The sequence below is a fragment of the Danio rerio genome, chromosome 9, assembly GCF_052040795.2.
Source record: "Danio rerio strain M-AB ecotype USA chromosome 9, GRCz13ab, whole genome shotgun sequence".
Lineage (NCBI taxonomy): Eukaryota > Metazoa > Chordata > Actinopteri > Cypriniformes > Danionidae > Danio > Danio rerio.
In genome coordinates, this window is record NC_141029.1 from 8,104,626 (window position 1) to 8,124,502 (window position 19,877).

General features: G+C 37.6%; 1 protein-coding gene and 1 long non-coding RNA gene across 8 annotated transcripts in view; one reads left to right on the top strand and one right to left on the bottom strand.

Annotated features, from left to right (window-relative positions):
• Positions 1 to 19,800, top strand: part of cfap65 (cilia and flagella associated protein 65) — a 44,896-nt gene extending 25,096 nt beyond the window's left edge. For all 7 annotated transcript variants that reach the window (XM_087267351.1, XM_087267355.1, XM_087267353.1 and 4 more), the window contains exons 19-33: positions 1,713 to 1,841; positions 1,934 to 2,110; positions 3,234 to 3,300; positions 3,398 to 3,508; positions 3,772 to 3,963; positions 5,419 to 5,568; positions 5,656 to 5,799; positions 9,110 to 9,226; positions 9,609 to 9,746; positions 9,859 to 9,903; positions 10,016 to 10,239; positions 11,405 to 11,530; positions 14,154 to 14,447; positions 17,361 to 17,495; positions 19,589 to 19,800. In XM_087267351.1, the coding sequence (XP_087123477.1) occupies positions 1,713 to 1,841; positions 1,934 to 2,110; positions 3,234 to 3,300; positions 3,398 to 3,508; positions 3,772 to 3,963; positions 5,419 to 5,568; positions 5,656 to 5,799; positions 9,110 to 9,226; positions 9,609 to 9,746; positions 9,859 to 9,903; positions 10,016 to 10,239; positions 11,405 to 11,530; positions 14,154 to 14,447; positions 17,361 to 17,495; positions 19,589 to 19,709 (2,170 nt within the window). In that variant the 3' untranslated portion in view covers positions 19,710 to 19,800. The remainder of the gene's footprint in view (positions 1 to 1,712; positions 1,842 to 1,933; positions 2,111 to 3,233; positions 3,301 to 3,397; positions 3,509 to 3,771; positions 3,964 to 5,418; positions 5,569 to 5,655; positions 5,800 to 9,109; positions 9,227 to 9,608; positions 9,747 to 9,858; positions 9,904 to 10,015; positions 10,240 to 11,404; positions 11,531 to 14,153; positions 14,448 to 17,360; positions 17,496 to 19,588) is intronic.
• Positions 3,814 to 6,875, bottom strand: LOC147842256 (uncharacterized). Its single transcript, XR_015499100.1, has 3 exons — positions 6,755 to 6,875; positions 5,665 to 5,730; positions 3,814 to 3,949 (listed from the first exon to the last, which is right to left on the bottom strand). It is a non-coding gene; the product is annotated as an uncharacterized LOC147842256 (long non-coding RNA).
• Positions 19,801 to 19,877: the final 77 nt, after the last annotated feature.

A 19,877-nucleotide genomic window follows, 5' to 3' on the forward strand; every position in this document is an offset into this window, starting at 1 on the left:
TTTCAAGAATATCACAAAAGCATAGATTCAGATCCCCTGGTAGCAGTTCTAGGCATTACTAATCTTGAAATGTACAAAAAAATATTTTACAAAAAATACTTCCATTTGCCAGTCTACTTGCATGAATGTTAATATTATCAAACTGGAAACAGAAAGCCGATCCTTCATATACATCCAATGAGAGATCTAATAAAGCATTTGGGTCAGGTGAAAATCAGATTGTCTGTAAAAAAATAAATAAAACTAATTCTATAAAGTTTGGCAATCTTTTCTAGATTGTTTTAATAAGATAAATTATTCAATAAATAACTAAATTAAAGAGGATTAGGTTAATTTTAACTAATACTTAAGGCAATTACGAGAATTAATCTTTCCTCACTTTTTTGTGTCTTTGTTATTTTTAATTGTTGTTTAAGTTGTACAAAACTTGTAAGTGAATGTGTTTGAATATTAAAAATCTAATCTAATAAATAATCCTTTATAGTCATTTCCACACTGTCACACAGAGGCATTGTTATTGGGTAAATGCGTGAAACAAGAAAAAAAATGATGGCTCTGCCAACGTAGCACTATGGTGCAGATGTGCATTTATGTACAGTGCAAACGTGTCCAATCCCAAAAATAAAGTAGATATAATATATGTACAAAAATAAACAAACAACAAAACAAAAAATAAAGACAATAAAGTTACAAAATAAATATATACTAAGTTTTCGCTTAATGCTTCTACCAATCGTTTATCACACTGCGATCTCCCACAGGATTTGATGTCTGCTGCAATCATTGTCAGTAGCTACCCGTCGAAAAGTCAAATTTTTCCATCAGCACCTCTCAAAGATCCCACTTTCATCCGATTTTCTTCCATCGCGAGGTATGCCTCCAACGCTTTCCCAGTGAACAGGGCTACTAGTTGATTCGCCCATTCCTCTTCCGCCCAACCCCAGGTCTTTGCCAGACGGTTAAATCGATGCAATTAATTTTCCACGTTCTCTCAATCTTGAAATGCTGTCGTCCGTGACTGGTCGCATTGGTGGTGGTGAGTCTGCCGCTCTTGGTGTTGACAGTGCTGCGTTCTGCGTGGCTGATGCTCCCCGAATTCATGAAGCTGCAGGTGTGGGTAGAGCTAGGCTTTGGCTTAGTGAAGTCTCTGGTGTAGCTGAACTTTGCAGTGACTCTCGCAACCCCCGTAGCCTATAGATGAGGTCTTCCTCCCCTTTCGACTGAGCTGTCAGAAAAGTCCTCATCAATGCTACCACATCGCTCTCCATACCTTCCGATACATAATTGATTCGAGGGGATCTGGCTTTGGCACCCTCTACACTGGCTGTCTCCTCTTCGAGCATAGTGTCCCATGCCATCTCCTCCAGCACAGGTTTTTTTGAACACAGTCCCTTCCTGGTCTGTTTTCCAGAAGTCTCCTTTCAATCCCACTTCTGACCACCACTTGTCACACACACTCAAGTGGTTGAATCAGAGATATTCAAGCCTTAACATACTTTATGCAAGATTATTTTTAAAGTTTGATGTATTTGTCTTTGTATTTTTACTTTGAAATGTTGCTATAACATCTCTTTGTGTTGCCTAGATATTTCTCAAATACAATGAGCCTACTGTATTGTTTTCTCTCAAGTTGATCTTAAAAAGTCTTAAATTTACCCTCATAAAACTTGCATAAACCCTGTATGTGCTCCTCTTACTTTTGTCGTCCACAGTCTTAGACGTTGCCCGTCCATCTTCACCTCAGCCATGGTGGATTTTAGCTTCAGCGCCTCTCCCTTGGGATCAGAACCCTCCAGTGTTCTGCTTCTGTTTAAAAACCCAGGAAGCATTCCTGTAGAATGGTAAGCATCCAGACTTTAGTCTGTCTATAGCTTACGGTAGCAAATAAATTATCATTTTAAATAAATGGATGTCATCAAATGGTTTTTCTCAGGTCATTCTTGTTCCCTGAGGACCAGCAGATTGAGCTGGATTATTGGGCTGAATCTGGAGACTTCAGTCCATCTGAGCTCCACTTGATGAAGATTCAGGACCACAGGCTCTTCTCCATCTCTCCACGCTCTGGTAGACTCCAGCCCGGCCAACAGAAGACAGTTCAGTTCATGTACAGGTCAGGGATGATCACAGTTTGCTTCTATAGTGAACTTGTGCGATCTAGTGAACACCAGCGATCTAACCACCAGAGGTCACTGGTAAACACTCACACACGCATAGGACTACAAATCTGCTTCTAAATGGACTACATATTCAGTTAGGCCACACACACACACACACATGCTCCAAGTCTTCACTGATTAGACTACCACAGCTGATGCTGCTTCTAGACTGATTACTGCACTACATAAACAGCACAGAAACACTCACTGTTGCTGAGTCTTGTTTACTGGTAGTGACATTACAACGCGGTTTCCTTTGTCTGCCTTTGCCGTGGTTTTGATCCTTAGCTTAGCTTATCCTTTTGTCCTTGTTTGCTGCCTGCCTTCTGTCCTCCTTGCCTGTTATTCGACTACGATTCTGGATTGTCTGCATATATCCGTTTGCACCTGAATTGACCTTTGCTTACCTGACCATTGAATAAACCTGCATGTGGATCCAAACCCTGCTGAAAAATCCAGCTTAAACCAGCCTAGGCTGGTTGGCTGGTTTTAGCTGGTTGACCAGCCTGGTTTTAGAGGGGTTTTGGCCATTTCCAGGCTGGTTTCCAGCCATTTCCAGCCTGGTCTTAGCTGGTCAGGCTGGAAAATGACCAGCCAAATCCAACTAAAACCAGCTTGACCAGCCTGGTTTAAGCTGTATATAGCTGGTTTTGGCTGGACTCCCAGCTTGGCTAGGCTGTTCAAGCTGATTTTAGCTGGTCATCTCCCAGCCTGACCAGCTAAGACCAGGCTGGAAATGGCTGGAAACCAGCCTGGAAATGGCCAAAACCCCTCTAAAACCAGCCTGGTAGACCAGCTAAACCAGCCAACCAGCCTAGGCTAGTTTAAGCTGGATTTTTCAGCAGGGAACCTCAGTTGTCTGTGTCACTCCCCGTGGTTACAATAAGTAGACTGTTTGGTTGGGGCTGGGGTTAGGATTAGTGTAAATTGACATGTACTTACAAAGTTTCCTATAGTTAGTTAAATGTCTGTTGAAGGAGCAGTATCAGCAGATACGAAGCAGACAGTCTACCGATACTCAAATGAACCATCAAAATAAAGTGTTACCAAAAAAAGTAGAATATGCTTCTCTTCCAGACATGACTTTGTGGGAACAGATCGTCTTCCTGTCCTGTTGAAACTTTCACATGGAAGAGAGATACTGGTGAGACTAATGTTTCTTTTCTTTGCAGTGCATGATTGATTTATAGCAAACAATTTCATCATGCTGACAAATGTCAAATGCTTATGAATCTTTCCAGTTGAATTTTATAGGAGTTACTGTAGAAAGAGATCGGCGCTACATTCACCTCTCCTCCAATCGGCACATTTTTGCCCCAGTGCCCATTGGATGCTTCAGTCCTCCCAAACAGGTTGGTATTTACCTGGAGAGATGTTTTCTCAGAAAACCCTCGATCCACAGCAAACAAGTCAGTATCTGTAATAATTATTACTAATGGTTCTTTCATGGTATTGCTAAAATAAAAAGGCTTGATTTATTTATTTGTCCATTCATTCATCCAAATGAATTGGCCACCCCTGTTCTATGCTCTTTATTGGCAGATAGTTAAGTCTTCTCCTAATGTCATTTGTTTATTTTTAAGTCACAGAGATGCTAAATGTTTATTCTGCACAGGTGTTTGAGTTGTATAATGCAGGCACTCTCCCACTGAGGTATCACATGGACACTACTCCACTGGAGGAGCTGATGGAGGAGAACTTCAGTCACCCGGTCCTGCAGTGTCTGAATCCTGCTGGAGAAGTGGAACCAGGCCACAGCGCCATGCTTGAGTGGATCTTCTCCCCACTGGAGGCTAAAACATACACCGTCAGTTACTACCCTTATAAAATATCACTGATCATCATATAGTAACAGTTGTTTTTATCTCAAAAAACATTATAAACAACTTTAGTATGCTTTAAAGTACACATAAAGTTATTTTGAATGTCATATTTCATAAAAAGAATTTTGTCACATTTCAGACAGTACTACCAAATAAGCATTAAAAAGCTGTTAAGTTCTGTAAAATTTTTGTGACATTTATTTTGATGGTCCATTTGAGTATTAGACTGTCTGCTTAATATTTGTTGATTCTGCTCCTTCAACAGACATTTAACTGATTATAAGAAACTTTGCAAGTACATGTCAACTTGCACTAACCCAAACCCCAACCTAACATTCTACTTATAATCTGATGAGAATTAGTTGGCATGTAGATGCAATGTAACTTAAATTCAGCAAACAGACCATCAAAATAAAGCGTGACCCTAATTTTAAATGCATATATCAAAGGTAAACAGCAATCAGAATGGGATCAGTGTTGAAATAACAAATTACCTGACATAAATCCCATGATGTTGGAACAACATACATTTCTTTTCAATAATTGTAGGGGTTAAGTCTATATACAACACGGCAGAGAGAACATTCAAAACACACACCAATCTTATTTAGTTTTAATTTTAGAAAAAGTAAACAGGATTCTCGACTGAATTTAGCCATAGAAGCTGTCATGGCATTAAAGGGAAAGATCACGTAAAAATTTAAAACTAATTCCTCATTGTTTACTCATGTCAAAGAGCTTAGAATGACCTAGAGGCGACACTCAATAGAACGTTCCATTGCAGTAACAGCCCCGGATTCTGCCATTTTGGAGTGAAAGTGATCGGCTGTCCATTGGATCTTAGTGCTGTCGCGATGGCAAGCAGCTGCTTTGTTTTTTATTTATTTATTTAAGAAGTGCATTAAAGCTGAGATACAACCTGGAAGATGACAATATAGCACTTACTATCACAATCATCAGCACTTTTTATTTTACAGACTTATAATATGCTGGAGTTCTATTGGAGTTTTCATTCCAAAATGGCTGCCAAATTTCCCAAATTGCACTAGAGTGTCATGTCTTGTTGATTCTTCTCTTTGCTCACGTTAAAGGAGTTTCCAGTGGTTTTAAAATTATGTTTTTTGGGGTTTTTTTGGACACAGAACAATATATTTTGAATGTTAGAAAAAGCTGCCATTTACATCCATTGTAGGAACAAAAAAATATATAACAGAAGTCAGCTGCTGTTTTTTTCCCTTAACATTTTTCAGTATTTATTCCTTTGTTCAAAAGAGGAAAGAAACTAAAACAGGTTTGAAACAAGTGGAGGATGAGTTAATGATGACAACATTTTCATTGAAAGAAAGAAAGAAAGAAAGAAAGAAAGAAAGAAAGAAAGAAAGAAAGAAAGAAAGAAAGAAAGAAAGAAAGAAAGAAGTCTTAATTGTCATGTTTTACAGGTGGATGTACCAATTCATGTGGTGGAAGGGGACAGCATGTTTGTAACTTTTGAGGGCCAAGGCTTTGATGAAAGAGAGTCTGAACCCATTCAAATACAGAATGGAGGAATTACTGTGCCTAGCATCCAAAGAATCTCAGTACCTGGACAGGTAAGAAACTGCTTGACCATACAAACCAAAAGTATGAAGAGTTTTACAAAAAAGAAATTACTTATTTTCCCATTTTTCGTTGTGTAGGTGGTGTACCTGTCAGAAGAGAGAGTGTGTTTTGGTGACATCCCCGTGTGTTCTCGTAGCACACGCATCCTTTTTCTGACCAACATATCAAACACAGTTGAAGTTTTGTATAAGTGGAACATCACAAGCACTGAATGCAAGCAGGTGTGTGGATTTGAATTAATAGATCATGCAAAATGTAAACTTTAAAATCAGCTTTTTGCCCTAATCAAGTCAAGTCAAGCTTTATTGCCGTTTCACTACTTGTATGGACATACAGTGGAACAAAATGGTGTGCCTTGCAGGACCACAGTGCTACATAAATAATCAATAATAAATATGAACACAACACTGAACCTAACAGCTGTTTTAAATCTTTACATAACTAAAATTCCGGAGTGATAATCTAACTATACTAATGTTACGGGTCCCAGCCGCGGAACTCGGAGGCAGATTAAAGTGCCTGAATAATCAGGAGAAACAAAATCACAAGAAAACTTCAGTGTCTTTCCTCAGGAGCAGCTTAGTAGCATCTGTTTATTAACAGTCATAGTATAGCAAACATATCCTCACAAATCATGTTTCATTTGATCAAACATACAGTTTTGTTCTCTTTTTTTACAACAATGAAGTCTTCAAATACTTATACACTGTACTCTCATTAACATAAATATTATACCTTCTCTAATTTATCAGTAGCACACAGATTACACTTTAAATCCTTTGCCAATCAGCTATTTCATTTTTCTTTCTTTGTAAATACCTCTGTATATAACCATTTACCATAAGACTACTAAACTCACTGAACAATCATGCGTCTGTTATTTGTATCATTTAAATTGTAACAGTTACACTTGACACCTATTACCAATGTTACTCTCTACTCTCATAAACTTTATACATTAACAAATAGAAAAATATAATAAACTAATATATACAAATAATAAGTCACTTTCTGTTTAATTATCACATACTGAGTAAAATACATATCATTTACTAGGGAGTCAGTTATAAACTCAGCTTAACTGCCATTTTACTGGTACTTTCATCTGAATCACTCAATTAACAACTGTAAATAAGCTATTCACTTTAAAAAAACACATAGGAAATGTGTACTCACATGTTTTTACATGAATTATAATAAACATATTGACTTTTTATGAAACATCACAAAATCACAAGAAATCTTAAGTGTCTTTCCTCAGGAGCAGCTTAGTAGCATCTGAAGTAAAGACAACAAGTATCGCCATGGTAACCCACAGCGCATGCTTTCTCAACTGTTGATGTTATTTTGTTTCAAACCCAGTCATTAGTAGTGATAATAAATGACTTTTACAGTATATACATAAATAAATAGATACATTAATGACAAAACACAAATTACTACTGTGGATACACAATGGTGTATCACACTCGTACTCGTATACAACTAGTATTCATGTACAGTACTATGAATACTTAACTACTGTATACACACACTCTAAGACAGAATAATAATCCAGAACAATATTGTAAAAGATATTGTGCAAAAGATGTATTTCATGTTAAAGAAAACAAGTAATGCAATGGGATTTGTGGTACATTCACAGGTAAATATTGTTTTCCTTAAGTCCTTGTAATGTGGAGTTTAATTAAAGTTTCTGGTGCATATAGATAGTTGTTTCTAAAGGTGGTTTGTCAAGTCCACTCACCAGTGTAACGCACATTCAGAAATGCACAAAGTTTTTATAGAGATATATTTTATAGAGATATATGGTTATTGTAAGAAAGTGTCTGGTGCAAATAAGCAAACTGTATCTTGTTCCAAACCCATATAATGTGTTTTTTTTTTTTTTTTTGTGAAGTCATAGCTGAACTTCAGTCTTAATGTAATTTTATTCAGTTATTTTCTTCTTGTCGAAACTATGTTGCACTTTTTTGGGAAATGCATTAATTTAAATGGCCATGAAACCCCCCGTTTCAGCAGGGTGTTTTCACACCTCTAGTTAGGAAAAATGTCAGGAAAGTGGGTGTGTCTAGCTCTGTTTGGGTGGGAGTGTCGGGGGAGGGAAAATGGGAAGGATTTGAATAAAAATGGGAGTTCCCATTTGGGCACGCGCTGATTTTCACCAAGGAAAAACAAACTCGCACGCAGGGGAGAAAGACAGTGAAATTAATGACGGTGGAATGTTTGATACCGCACATCGTATAAGAGAAAAAGCCTCTGCATTTCTCTGTAACTCAGATGCACTCAATAGGTCAGAAAGCCATGTGTGTGTAGACTATCCTGTCACAAAATGCGGCGAAAATTAAACACGACGGTCGGTAATAGTTTCCTTACAGCGTTCACTTGTCTACACTCAGAGAGCAGCACTTACTGCGGATTCTTCAGTCCATAATATTGTAGTCATGTTAACGTAAACTAAGTAGCTTAGAAATCATTTTGACTAAGGTCTGTCTTTAAACACTGAAAGAGTACTGCTGACCATACGAACTATAACTTTGACACCTGAATAAACAAAGAAAGGGCGCTGATGGCACACACTTACCAAATCTGTAGACAGCACAATCAACACATACTGGAGCTGCGTCTTTTTTAAAAGGAGACAAGCAGCAAATTTCTCCTTTTTCAGATGAGAAAAGCTCTTGAGTAAAACATTTTCCGTACAAATGTATTTCTGCCGTGCGACGCATGCACTGTAATCCACACATGAGTCCAGCAGCAAATGAAAACAAAACCTTCACTGCAGCACATTATAAAAGCAACACTGACGACCCGTATCTCCAAACATTTCTTATTCTTTTCCCACTCCTTTTGGCAACACGGCGTGGCGTTTCTCTGCCGTCTGAACACTGTTTCAGGTACAGTCTAAGAAAGCAAGCATGCATATTAATGAAGTTGCAGTGCATACATAATAGAGCGCGCTGATTGGTTTGAAACAAGCCATACTCATGAATCAATGCAACACACTTAGAGACGTAAGATGGTACTCCCAGGTACAGACGTCCAGTCTACATGCTGGAATACATGCTAATATCTCATGGCCGTGACGCAGCTTCAAAAATTAGTTTCAAACCGGAAGTACGAAATTGCGCAAAAACAACCGATTTTTACTTTTTTGTGAGATATTAATAGTGTATTAATAGTCTTAATAGTGTTTTTAGCAGTGTGGGACTTCCAACAGCTTAATAAATGTGTTTTAGGGTTTTGTGACCTTTCAAAATCTTTGAACATGATGAATGTCTTTACAGTCACTTTTGATTAGCATTAAAGGGATCATTCAATTGATGAACTACCATTATGCAGCTATAAACTGTCATTGTGTACATATTTTCAACGTTTCTGTGATGCACAGGAAAAAATATATAAAAATATCAACAAGCATAAGGGTTTGGAATTTGGTGTGATGGCATGTATAATTGATCAGATAATCATGGTCAGTCAATGCTTTGTATTGACTATTTGACTATTGACTGTGACTTTATTTGACTGTAGACTATTAATATCCGTCCTGAGAGTGGTCATCTTGCACCAGGACAGAGTGTTCTCTGCATCCTGACAATACAGGCCTCGGGCAGCCCCACTTTCTACCAAGAAGATCTCATCTGTGAGGTGACAAATACTAAGATACACTAGTGAATGCATTACCCACATTTAGATGCATACGATAATGTAAGCTTCTCTTTCTGGTTAGCAGTTATTTGTCAAAACAATTATTAGAATTTAAGTTATTGGTTTTTTATTTCAATATACTATATTTTAAATTAAAAATGGACTCCTGTGGTGTCAAAATATCATCATACTTACATGGTTATCTTGTGCTAAAAACATTTCTTATTATTATCAGCTTTGAAAACAGATTGAAATGCAATGCACATATACTGTTAAGTGAAGGCACGTGTGAAGAGAACTGGTTTCATATGTCCCTTATAAGTTATTTTAAAGTCACTGTATACCAGAAACACATCTAAATCTTTGTTTCTGTGATTTTCAGATAACTCTGCTGAAGATGCTAGCACAGTATCACAAAGACCTGCGACAGTGGGAAGAGGAGACAGAGAGGCAGAAATATGAGTTTACCATCACTGAGAAAGACATGATACAGTCAAACCAACTAAATAAATACACTCAGGTGAGAAACCACATATTTAACACTGACAAATACCATTTACTGAATCCAAACATAAGTGCCAATCATATTAACACAAGTGCCAATCATATTAGTAACAAAATCACCTCTTCAGGAAGATGCAGTGTTTGAAAAGAAAACTGGCACAAGAAAATACAAGGTAAATTTTGAGTTTATTTGGCGTGATATCCAGCTGAAAGTAGTGTGCAATCAAATAAATAAATAAATAAATAAATAAAATAAATAAATATATTTTGTTCTATATGCGGCAGACCCTTCCACCCATTCGTAGTAGTGATCAAGCCGTTAGTTGTGCCACAGCGAAACCCAGTCGGGCTGAACAGCGAGCCCGGCAGCACACAGGCCAGGAAAGGAGAAGACGTCCTGAGCTACCTCGTCCTGCTTTACTACACTTGGGTGTCACTGCACGCTCTCACAGCCTCTTGGAGTACCAGACACATTTCCCTACTCACTTCAACACTCATTACATTTACAGGTACAATAAGATGTCAAAATCAGGGATGGAATTGAAAATTCTTGATATTTTTCAGTTAAATTTGGAGATAAATAGTGAACTTTAGGATATATATATATATATAAAAGCAATATCACACGAGTAGCAGTGCGATATGGCTGTATATCGGCACTGGTGGGAGGCGTGCGTTGGCACGAGGTACGTTGGTGCGTTGGCACGAGGTACGTTGGTACGTTGGCACTGCCCCCACCAGTGCCGATATACAGCCATATCGCACTGCTACGAGTGTGATATTGCATTTATACAACAGTTTGACAGGATAATTGTGTATATAAAAACAAAATCAAACATGGAGAGTCTCAAAAACCCTTTTGTATGAGGAACTACTTTCTTTTGGTTTCAAATCATAAGCTGACAGTTAAACAGTTGAGCAAGCATCTTTTAAACTTTAGATCTGTAGTGTCTGCTTTTTACTGGCTGTATGTGGTAATACACAAAGGGTAAAGAGGCTGTAGGAGTTGTGATATTGCAGAATATCGCACGGCTATCAGCCAATCAGATTTGAGAACCAGACATAACTGTTGTAGATATATATATATATATATATATATATATATATATATACTTTAGGAGTGAGATATTAAAGTAAGATCAGCACTCATACAGCCTCTTCACCCTTGTTTATTACTCCGCTCACTCTTTGAGGACTTATTATGCAGTCTCTGTCGCCATTTAGTCGATGGACAGCATCAACCGTCTTTACTCAGCTCAAAGACAGGCTAATGGCCACCGATATGCTGTCTCCCGAAATTATAAATACTTTAAAATAGGCATTGTTCTTACAAGTGAACTACATAGTTCCAATCTAAACAACTACATTCTCAACTAAAAAAAGCCTCAAAAGTACATTAAGTTGACCAAAAGCAGCAATATTTGTCAAACTGTAGAGTGCCTTCTGCTTGTTGCTGTATGTGGGTGGAGTAAAACACAAAGGTGAAGTGTTAAGAGGCTGGACGAGTGCTGTTATTTGCAGAATATTGCATGGCTATCAGCCAATCAGATTCAAGAACCAGACAGAGCTGTTGTATAAATAATTAGATAAATAAAAATGTAATTTTTGTTTAATTACTTTTTTTTTCTTATAAACATTTACATATCAGATATACATAAGAGATATTTCTTTCAGATCTAGGCAGCCAAAGGATTCTTCGTCTGGCACAGCTGAAAGCTTTTATCATCCGTCAGAACTTACTCCTCTTGGTCCTGGTCATGAGAGAGACATCGTAACACATCTGCTCACCTCTTTGCTACAGTAAGTCTTTGAATTTTACCCACTAGAGGGTGTGTATTCACAACAAAACAAAGCCGTAGTTTGATGATGTTGTGACTTAGTATGGATCGTCTTTATCACATCCTACGTGACTCCTGCAGAAATCCAATTTATGGATGAGCTAAAGTGTTCAACATGTATTATCAAGGTAGTATGAGGCAGAGCAGGGGCGTTGCTAGACCCCAAAATCACCAGTACCCCAATAAATGCTTCAATTACAGTTTATATGCAAGTGTATTAACAAAGAGTTGTAATCTCAGAAGAAAGACATTATTCTTTAGGTACAACTGAATCAACGTTCGTAAAAGCAATGTAGTTTAATAGAAAACAAACTGACGCATACAGCAGAAAACATGTCTGAGCTTCATGCACTGCTCCCGCTTGATAGTGGCGCACCGCTCCTGCTCCTGGTGCGAATTCCAGTTGTTAACATGCACGACAAAAAAGTATGTGCTGCTCATGTGCCACCAATGCTTCGAAATGTCATGTAGGGCTGCTCGATTTTGGGAAAAATTATAATCACGATAATTTTGGTCATAATTGAAATCACGGTTATTCAAAACGATTACTGCTAAAGTCAAAATTATTAGCGCTCCTGTGAATTTTTAAAAAAATAAATAATGCCCAAATGATGTTTAACAGAGCAAGGAAATTTTAACAGTATTTCCTCTTGTATTTTTTCTTCTTCTTTAACACTTTAGCTACAAAAGTCCTTCAGTCAAGAGCAGAGGCATGTTCTCCATTTGTTGTTTGATTAATAATCATAATAACAGGCGGCAGAAGGATTATAGCGTGCTGTCTCTTTAATAGTTTCTCTTTCGCGTCTCTTTTGATTCTCAACTCATTTATTGCACAAATGATGGTTGACAATAATAATCACTAAACATCGCGTTTTGACACCTATTTGACCATTAAAGCGCTCACGTTAAGTTGACTTTAGATGTGTGCGCTGACTGCGCTCTGCTCGTCTCAGTGTGCGAATAAGACCTAATGCTGACAGCATGCTTCTGTTCTGTGCGCGCACCATCTTTCGCGCTTTTAAGAGCAACAAGTGTACAACTGGAAAGGGGGCGGTAAATGATGCAATAATCGTTTATCTCGATTAATGATTTTTTTAATCGTTTAAGGCAAAATCAATATCGGATTTTCGATTAATTGCACAGCCCTATCATCATGCAGTCAGTTTTGCAAGCCAGCAAAATTAATGTTTAAGTAATATGATTATGATATTATTTTGACTAAACGTGGATCCTGTATGATAAATATTTCGGGGGTGAGGGTGTTGAGGGTGGCCTGTGCCCCAGTAGAGCTTTATGTCTAGCAACATCGCCTAAAGCAGAAGAGTAAGGCTGAAAGAAACTGAAGAAATTGCTGATGAGAGATGAGCATGAGAAGCAGAGTTTTTATTTTGCCACCAGGCCTGGATTGGCTAATCGGGAGGACCGGGAGAATTCCCGGTGGGCTGGTCCATTTTTTGCCCGCGAGGGCTGGTGTCCCTAGCTGCTGGCACTCTCAGCAGTCACACTTTTTTCATTTATTTATTTATTTGACCCTAGCCTCACTCTTTTTATTCATAATTTTGCCGCAGTTCCGCTCTTTTTATTTATTTTCTCGCAGCCCCGTGAGCAAGGTTAATGATTATGTAACTATCATTAGGCCCCAAGCAGCAGCATCTTAGTGAAAATAAGAATTTGAATAATTAATAAAGATTAAGCCATTGTGGGTCAGTGGTCAGCACATTGAATTACAATGCTGCCGACCCAGGTTCGATTCTCACCTTATTTATTTATTTATTTATTTATTTATTTATTCATTCATTCATTTTTAGTGTTGAGACATATAATACTGTTTGAATTACTTATGTAGGTGTAAATATTTTATTATTATTTTTTTTTTTGTGACCACCGTTACAAAGGACTGGATATCTATAAAGAATATTGCACAGAATACATATTCAGATAATGCAGGAAAGGACATTGTGATGATTTGAAGAATAGTGTTGGAGATTTAGCTTCCCTTTAATCCACTCATATTTACGAAAAACATTTAAAGTTCATTAGATACTGAATTGGAAATGACGTTTATTTTAATAGTCAGTCGTGAACTGAGAAAAAGAGTCCCACTCTGGCCCTGTATGACACTATCCACTGCCTTCTATTCTTTCGGTCGTGAATGCTTGATGAAGAAGCAGCGCTGTTTTATCATACCAGAGGGATTTTCAGTTTCTGATATAATGCTAATCTGTGCAATCTAAGAAAAGGCAAAACATTTTAAAGCATATTTGGTGTTTCCCTGTTTTCTATTGAACCTAACCAGAAATCGAGTGTGTGACATCATTAATATGGCGAAACAGGGCACTCCAATGTCTGTGTCACTTAATTAAAATGATTATTTTGCTTATATTATGTTATATTATTATATTATGCTTATTTCTGAAGATTCTGAACATTCTTCTAAATAATGGAATAATGTAAACAGAAGTCAACAAAATATATACCACTGTTCTAGGGATATTTGTATAATTTAAGAAAAAATATTTTACATGGTTTGCTTTCAAATGGTATCATTCTTTGTCTTACTCATTGGTCACACTATACCATCACAGGAGTCTTCTTGATGAGCCTCAGTTCCAGCAGTGTCTGCTAGAGGGCGACATTGAGCAGGTGCCGTATTTCACACAGCTGCGTCCAGCTCCTGTCCTCCCCACAAAAACACAACCCCACTCCTCTTCAGACAGCCAGGATCATGTACAGATGTCAAGTGTGTCCAATGCAGCTCTAGCAGAAACTCATCCAGGACATTGCGACACTGAAGACAGACCCAAAACTGATTATGAGCAGGAGGCTCTGACAGAACTTCAGGAAGAAATCAAGATAAAGGCCCAGGAGTCGATTCGCAGGTTTGAAAAAAGTCAAATTCATCAGTGCAAACTGACATTAGGTGAAAGTAGAATAAAATTGTGAAATCCAAGTCAACACGCTGCCCAAGACAATCTGACATAATATAACTATATTATTGTCAATAATTTTGTGGCCCATTGGAAGTACTCTGGTTGAGAACCACCATGCATATTGATTCTCATTTATTTACATGGGGAAGGGTTTAAGTAATATTCCTTTAAACAAAGATTTTGTAGACCCCCAGAAAGGGGAGTAATAAGAAATTATTAGGATTTAACAACAAATAATCATGTTTAATGTTGCATTTAATCTGTTTTTATTTACAGTTATGTTTTTAAAGGGCCCCTATGATGAAAATCATCTTTTGTAAGCTGTTTGGAGTCCTATTGGAGTGATAGAGACACATTAAGTCTCTCTTTTTAATTTTTTTTATTTTCTGACATTAAAATAGGATCCAAATCCCTCCCATGTTGAGGCCCACCGCAACGTGGTATAGGAGTGCGGTTTCCCCACCCACCAAATTGATTGACAGCCGCGTATTAACATGTCTCCGTAGTAACGCGTATAATCATATCAACAAGACAGGATGTGCGCAAAGCAACTGGGATTACAAGATCTGTTCAGCTCTCTGTGATCATCAATCATCATCAAATGTGATCAGGAATGAGTTTTACAAGTTTAAAACATTTTTAAAACAGTGCTTGTTTGTAATAAAGACAGTGTAATCGCTGTAATTTATCACCACAGTTGCAATTTAGTAAAATTATAAAAGCAGACACTTCAATTCTGGTTTATAGACTTAGATCAGGTTTATTTTGTACATTAACATAATGGATATCCTTAGAGCAGTGGATATTACCGTGTAACCTTGCCACGCAAAAATGTGCATGCATGCGAGCGAACTTTATAACGACATTGTGTTGACTCATTGTTGCAGAAAGGCTTGAATTAACTCCACAACAAATATTACAAATAACGGTTGATAAAGGTTTTACTGTAGTAAGGGAGATCTGCTTCATTCTTTGTGCTGTTTATCTACGTGACACACACATTGGAACGATGGCCGGGCAGAACCAGCTTTAAAGGCACAGACAACAAAAACAGCTACAATGTCATAACAGCTCAAATTTCCCAGATTTAAAAATCTGATGGTTATTTAGAGCTGAAACTTTACACTAACCGTCTGAAGACACAAAAAACTTATATTAAATCTTGAAAAGGAGTTAAAATAGGTGTCCTTTAAAGGGGCATGAAACCCCCCGTTTCAGCAGGGTGTTTTCACACCTCTAGTTTGGAAAAACTCAGGAAAGTGGGTGTGCCTAGCTCTGTTTGAGTGGGAGATGCACTCGGTAGATCAGAAAGCCATGTGTGTGTAGACAATCCTGTCACAAAATGCAGCAAAAATTCAAAACGACGGTCGGCAATAGTTTGCTTGCGAGGTTCACGTGTTTACACTCAGAGAGCAGCATTTACAGCGGATCTTTCAGTCCATAATATTGTTGTGATGTTAACGTAAACTTAGTAACTTAGAAATCATTTTGACTAAGGTCTGTCTTTAAACACTGAAAGAGTACTGCTGACAATACAAACTATAACTGACATCTGAATGAACAAAGAAAGGGCGCTGATTGCACACATTACCAAATCTGTAGACAGGACAATCAACACCAACTGGAGTTGCGCCTTTTTTTTAAAAGAGACGAGCCACAAGTCCTGATTTCACCATTTCCAGATGAGAAAAGCTCTCGAGTAAAAAATGTATTTCTGTCGCGTGCACTGTAATTCACATGTGAGTCCAGCAGTGCTGTTATAGAGAGAAAATGAAAACAAAACCTTCACTGCAGCACATTATAAAAGCAACACTGATGATCCGTATCTCCAAACATTTCTTATTCTTTTCCCACTTCTTTTGGCAACACAACATGGGGTCTCTGCCGTCTGAACACTGTTTCAGGTACAGTCTTTGAAGCTAGCATGCATATTAATGAAGTTCCAGCGCATAGACAATAGAGCGCGTTGATTGGTTTTAACCAAGCCATACAAATGAATCAATGCTACACACTGAGAGATGTAATACGGTACTCCCAGGTACAGACGTCCAGTCTACACGCTGGAATACATGCTAAGATCTCATGGCCGTGACGCAGCTTCAAAAATTAGTTTCAAACCAGAAGTAAGAAATTGCTCGAAATAACGCAAAAGCAACCAAAATTTTTCACTATTTATTGAAATATATGTGTCCTAATAGTGTTTTTAGCAGTGTGGGACACACATACAACTGTCAACAGCTCAAAAATTGTGTTTTGGTGTTTTGTGATCCTTTAAAGAAACATTACACCATTAACTGACAGCACAATAGTCCGACTTTATGTTTTCATGTCTGTTACCTGGTGTCTTTGCAGCCAGGTATGTCCATTTCAGAAATAAAAGTCAAAGGACTGGGTCAAGATCATACATGAGACAAGAGTACTCTACAAGATTAGATTTATTCATGAAAAAAAAACGTTAACCTTTAAGAAGCTTGTAATTTCAGTTATTTGTGCCATAATTTACAAAGAGGAAAACAGAAAGAAAAAAAAACATATAGTAGGAAAGAATACAGTAATTGTTTGCTGATGTTTTGTTGCAGGTGTGTGACTTTTCCATCTGAAATTTCCTTTGTCTTTGTCAATGTCATTTTGTACCACACCACATATATGTGACACATCAGTGCTTCTCTCAGACTGTGTTTTTGAGAATACTGTGTGTTTTCACTCACATGAACAAACACTGATTGACCCCCGATTTCACAGAACTGTAAGCAAATCACATTGAAACACATTGATTTTTTTTTATTTAATTTTATTTTGTTTTGTTAATAATAGCTCAGATGCAATTTAAACAACTTTGATCTCTCTTTTCCCTTTCTGCAGGTTGCCTGAGTTTTGTGACCTGCTGGAAGACATTTTACTCAACACCCTTCAGAACCTAATGATGGAGGCTTTCCTTGGTGAGCTGGTGCTGACCACACGACCACGAATCATCGCTCTTCCTCCTTCCTCCTCCAGGTGACATCTACATTTGATGTTTATCTCACTTTAATCTCATCATATGCTGCTTTGGTTGCAATTTATTTTACAGTATGTGTCTTTACAATGCACATGATGTCAGCGAGTAAAACATGTTTTACTTTGTTGATCCTATAAAAATATTCTAGTCAACCAATGAGATTTGACGGTTTAAGTTTAGGCTTAAAACAAGGATTTAGAGGTTGTATGTTATTTTAATTCATACGTTCATTTTCCTTTGGCTTAGTCTGTTTATTCATCAGGGGTTGCTAAAGGGAAATGAACCACCAACCTATCCACCTTATGTTTTACACATGCTCTTCCAACTGAAACCCAGTACTGGGAAATTAATTTTAGTTCATTCATTCATTTCCTTTTCGGCTTAGTCCCTTTATTAATCTGGGGTAGCCACAGCGGAATTTTGTTCGGCGATTGTTGATCTAGCAACATGTCTTGGCAAAATCTTGTTGACTGTGTACTTTAAGTACATGCATATACTGTGTAATTAACCTGAGAGAGTAAGAAAGTAATATTTAAATAAGGTTACTATGTAGATTAAAGGATAAATTGTCCAAAACTGAAAATTTACAGTTAATTTACTCACCATCAGGCCAATGAAGGTGTAGGTGACTTTTTTCCTACTTGGTGATTCATATAATGCAGTCATTGGTCGTCTGTTTTTGATGAGTGGTTTGAGCAAGAAACTGATTGTCATTTATAATATTATTAAATTAAATTTGCAGCCTATCAAGCAGTCCTTGGATATGCACATGAGCTTCAGGTCAGCTTATGACAAAAAAAAAAAACTAATTTTTTGTGTTAATTTATACTCAAGACAGTGAGGTGCACTTTTTTTTTAATTAATGAACTAGGGTTAGCACCTAGCTGTACCCACACTGTAAAAAAAACTTGTGGCCTACATTTTTTTTATTTTTTTTCAGTTGAATCAAAGGAACTTTTATAGTCATCTCAACTTACCTGACTACAAATATTAAGTCAAACTTGGTATAACATAAAAAAGAATAGTTAAAACCCTTATTAAGTCATGAATAGTAGTTAAAGTAGCATAATGTCAATGTCAATTTTATCAATATAGCACTATTATACACAACCAAAGGTTGACCAATGTGCTGAACAATACAAATCACAAAGAACAGGTATTAAATTATAGCTAAAACAAATAAATCTCACTAATAGTTATTGTAGCTAAAAACAAACAATTCTCACTGATAAAATGCCAAATCTAAAAGGTAAGTTTTCAACCTAGATTTAAAAACAGACAGAGATGATATAGGCCTAACACAGAGGGGCAGAGCATTCCACAAAGTAGGACCAGCTACTGGGAAAGCCCGGTGACCCCTGCATTTCAGCCTCGACTTTAGGATGTTCAATAGACTCTGGTTAGATGACCAAAGAGACCGACCAGGCTGATGTTCAGTCAACAGGTCTGACAGGTAGGAAGGAGCTAGGGCATTTAGAGATTTAAAAACCAGGAGAAGAATTTTGAAAGTGGCACGATAGTGCACAGGCAAGCCTTGCAGCAGAACTAACTGTAGGCGGGGTAGAGTTGTCTGACTGATCCCAAAATATAGCGAATTATGGTAGTCCAATCTTGAAACAGGGCAACGAGCTGGCGCAGTGGGTAGCACGTTCGCCTCACATCAAGAAGCCTCGGCTGGATCAGTTGACATTTCTGTGTGGAGTTTGCATGTTCTGCCTGAGTTTGCATGGGTTTCCTCATGAGTGTGTATGTGTTTCCCAGTGATAGGTTGCAGCTGGAAAGGCATCAGCTGCGTAAAAACATATCCTGAATTAGTTGGTGGTTCATTCCGCTGTGGCGGTCTAGATTAATTAAGGGACTAAGCCGAAAATTAATGAATGAATAAATGTAACTTAAAACATTTGTTTTTAAGACTTTTTGTCATAGTTTTTTTTATAGTGAACTTGTTATTACAATAGTTTGTACAAAAAAGTGCTTTATCTTTATTTTTGTCTTAAAAAAATCCACTGCAGTGGCATAGGTTCTTCTTTTTTGGCTAGTACCCAAGGAGGTATTATCCCACACTTCACATATTTCTTTTGTATATGTTTAGGAGAAGCAGCTTTGGCTCCAACAAACAATCCAGTGCTGAATCTAAGAAGCGCAAGCAGCAGATGTGCCCACTGTTGACCAGCCCAACCCCCAGAGTATCAGACCTAAAGCCAGAACAGTAGTACTGTACTGCACCATGAACACTTAACCCTCAGTATCACTGTATGACATGCATAAGACCGATTCATATTAAACTGTATTCAAAAGAACCAACCCTGGAATAAATTCACTGAATCTCTTTAACCACCAACAACTAGATCTTTCTGACTGATAATGTTAATAATGCCAAA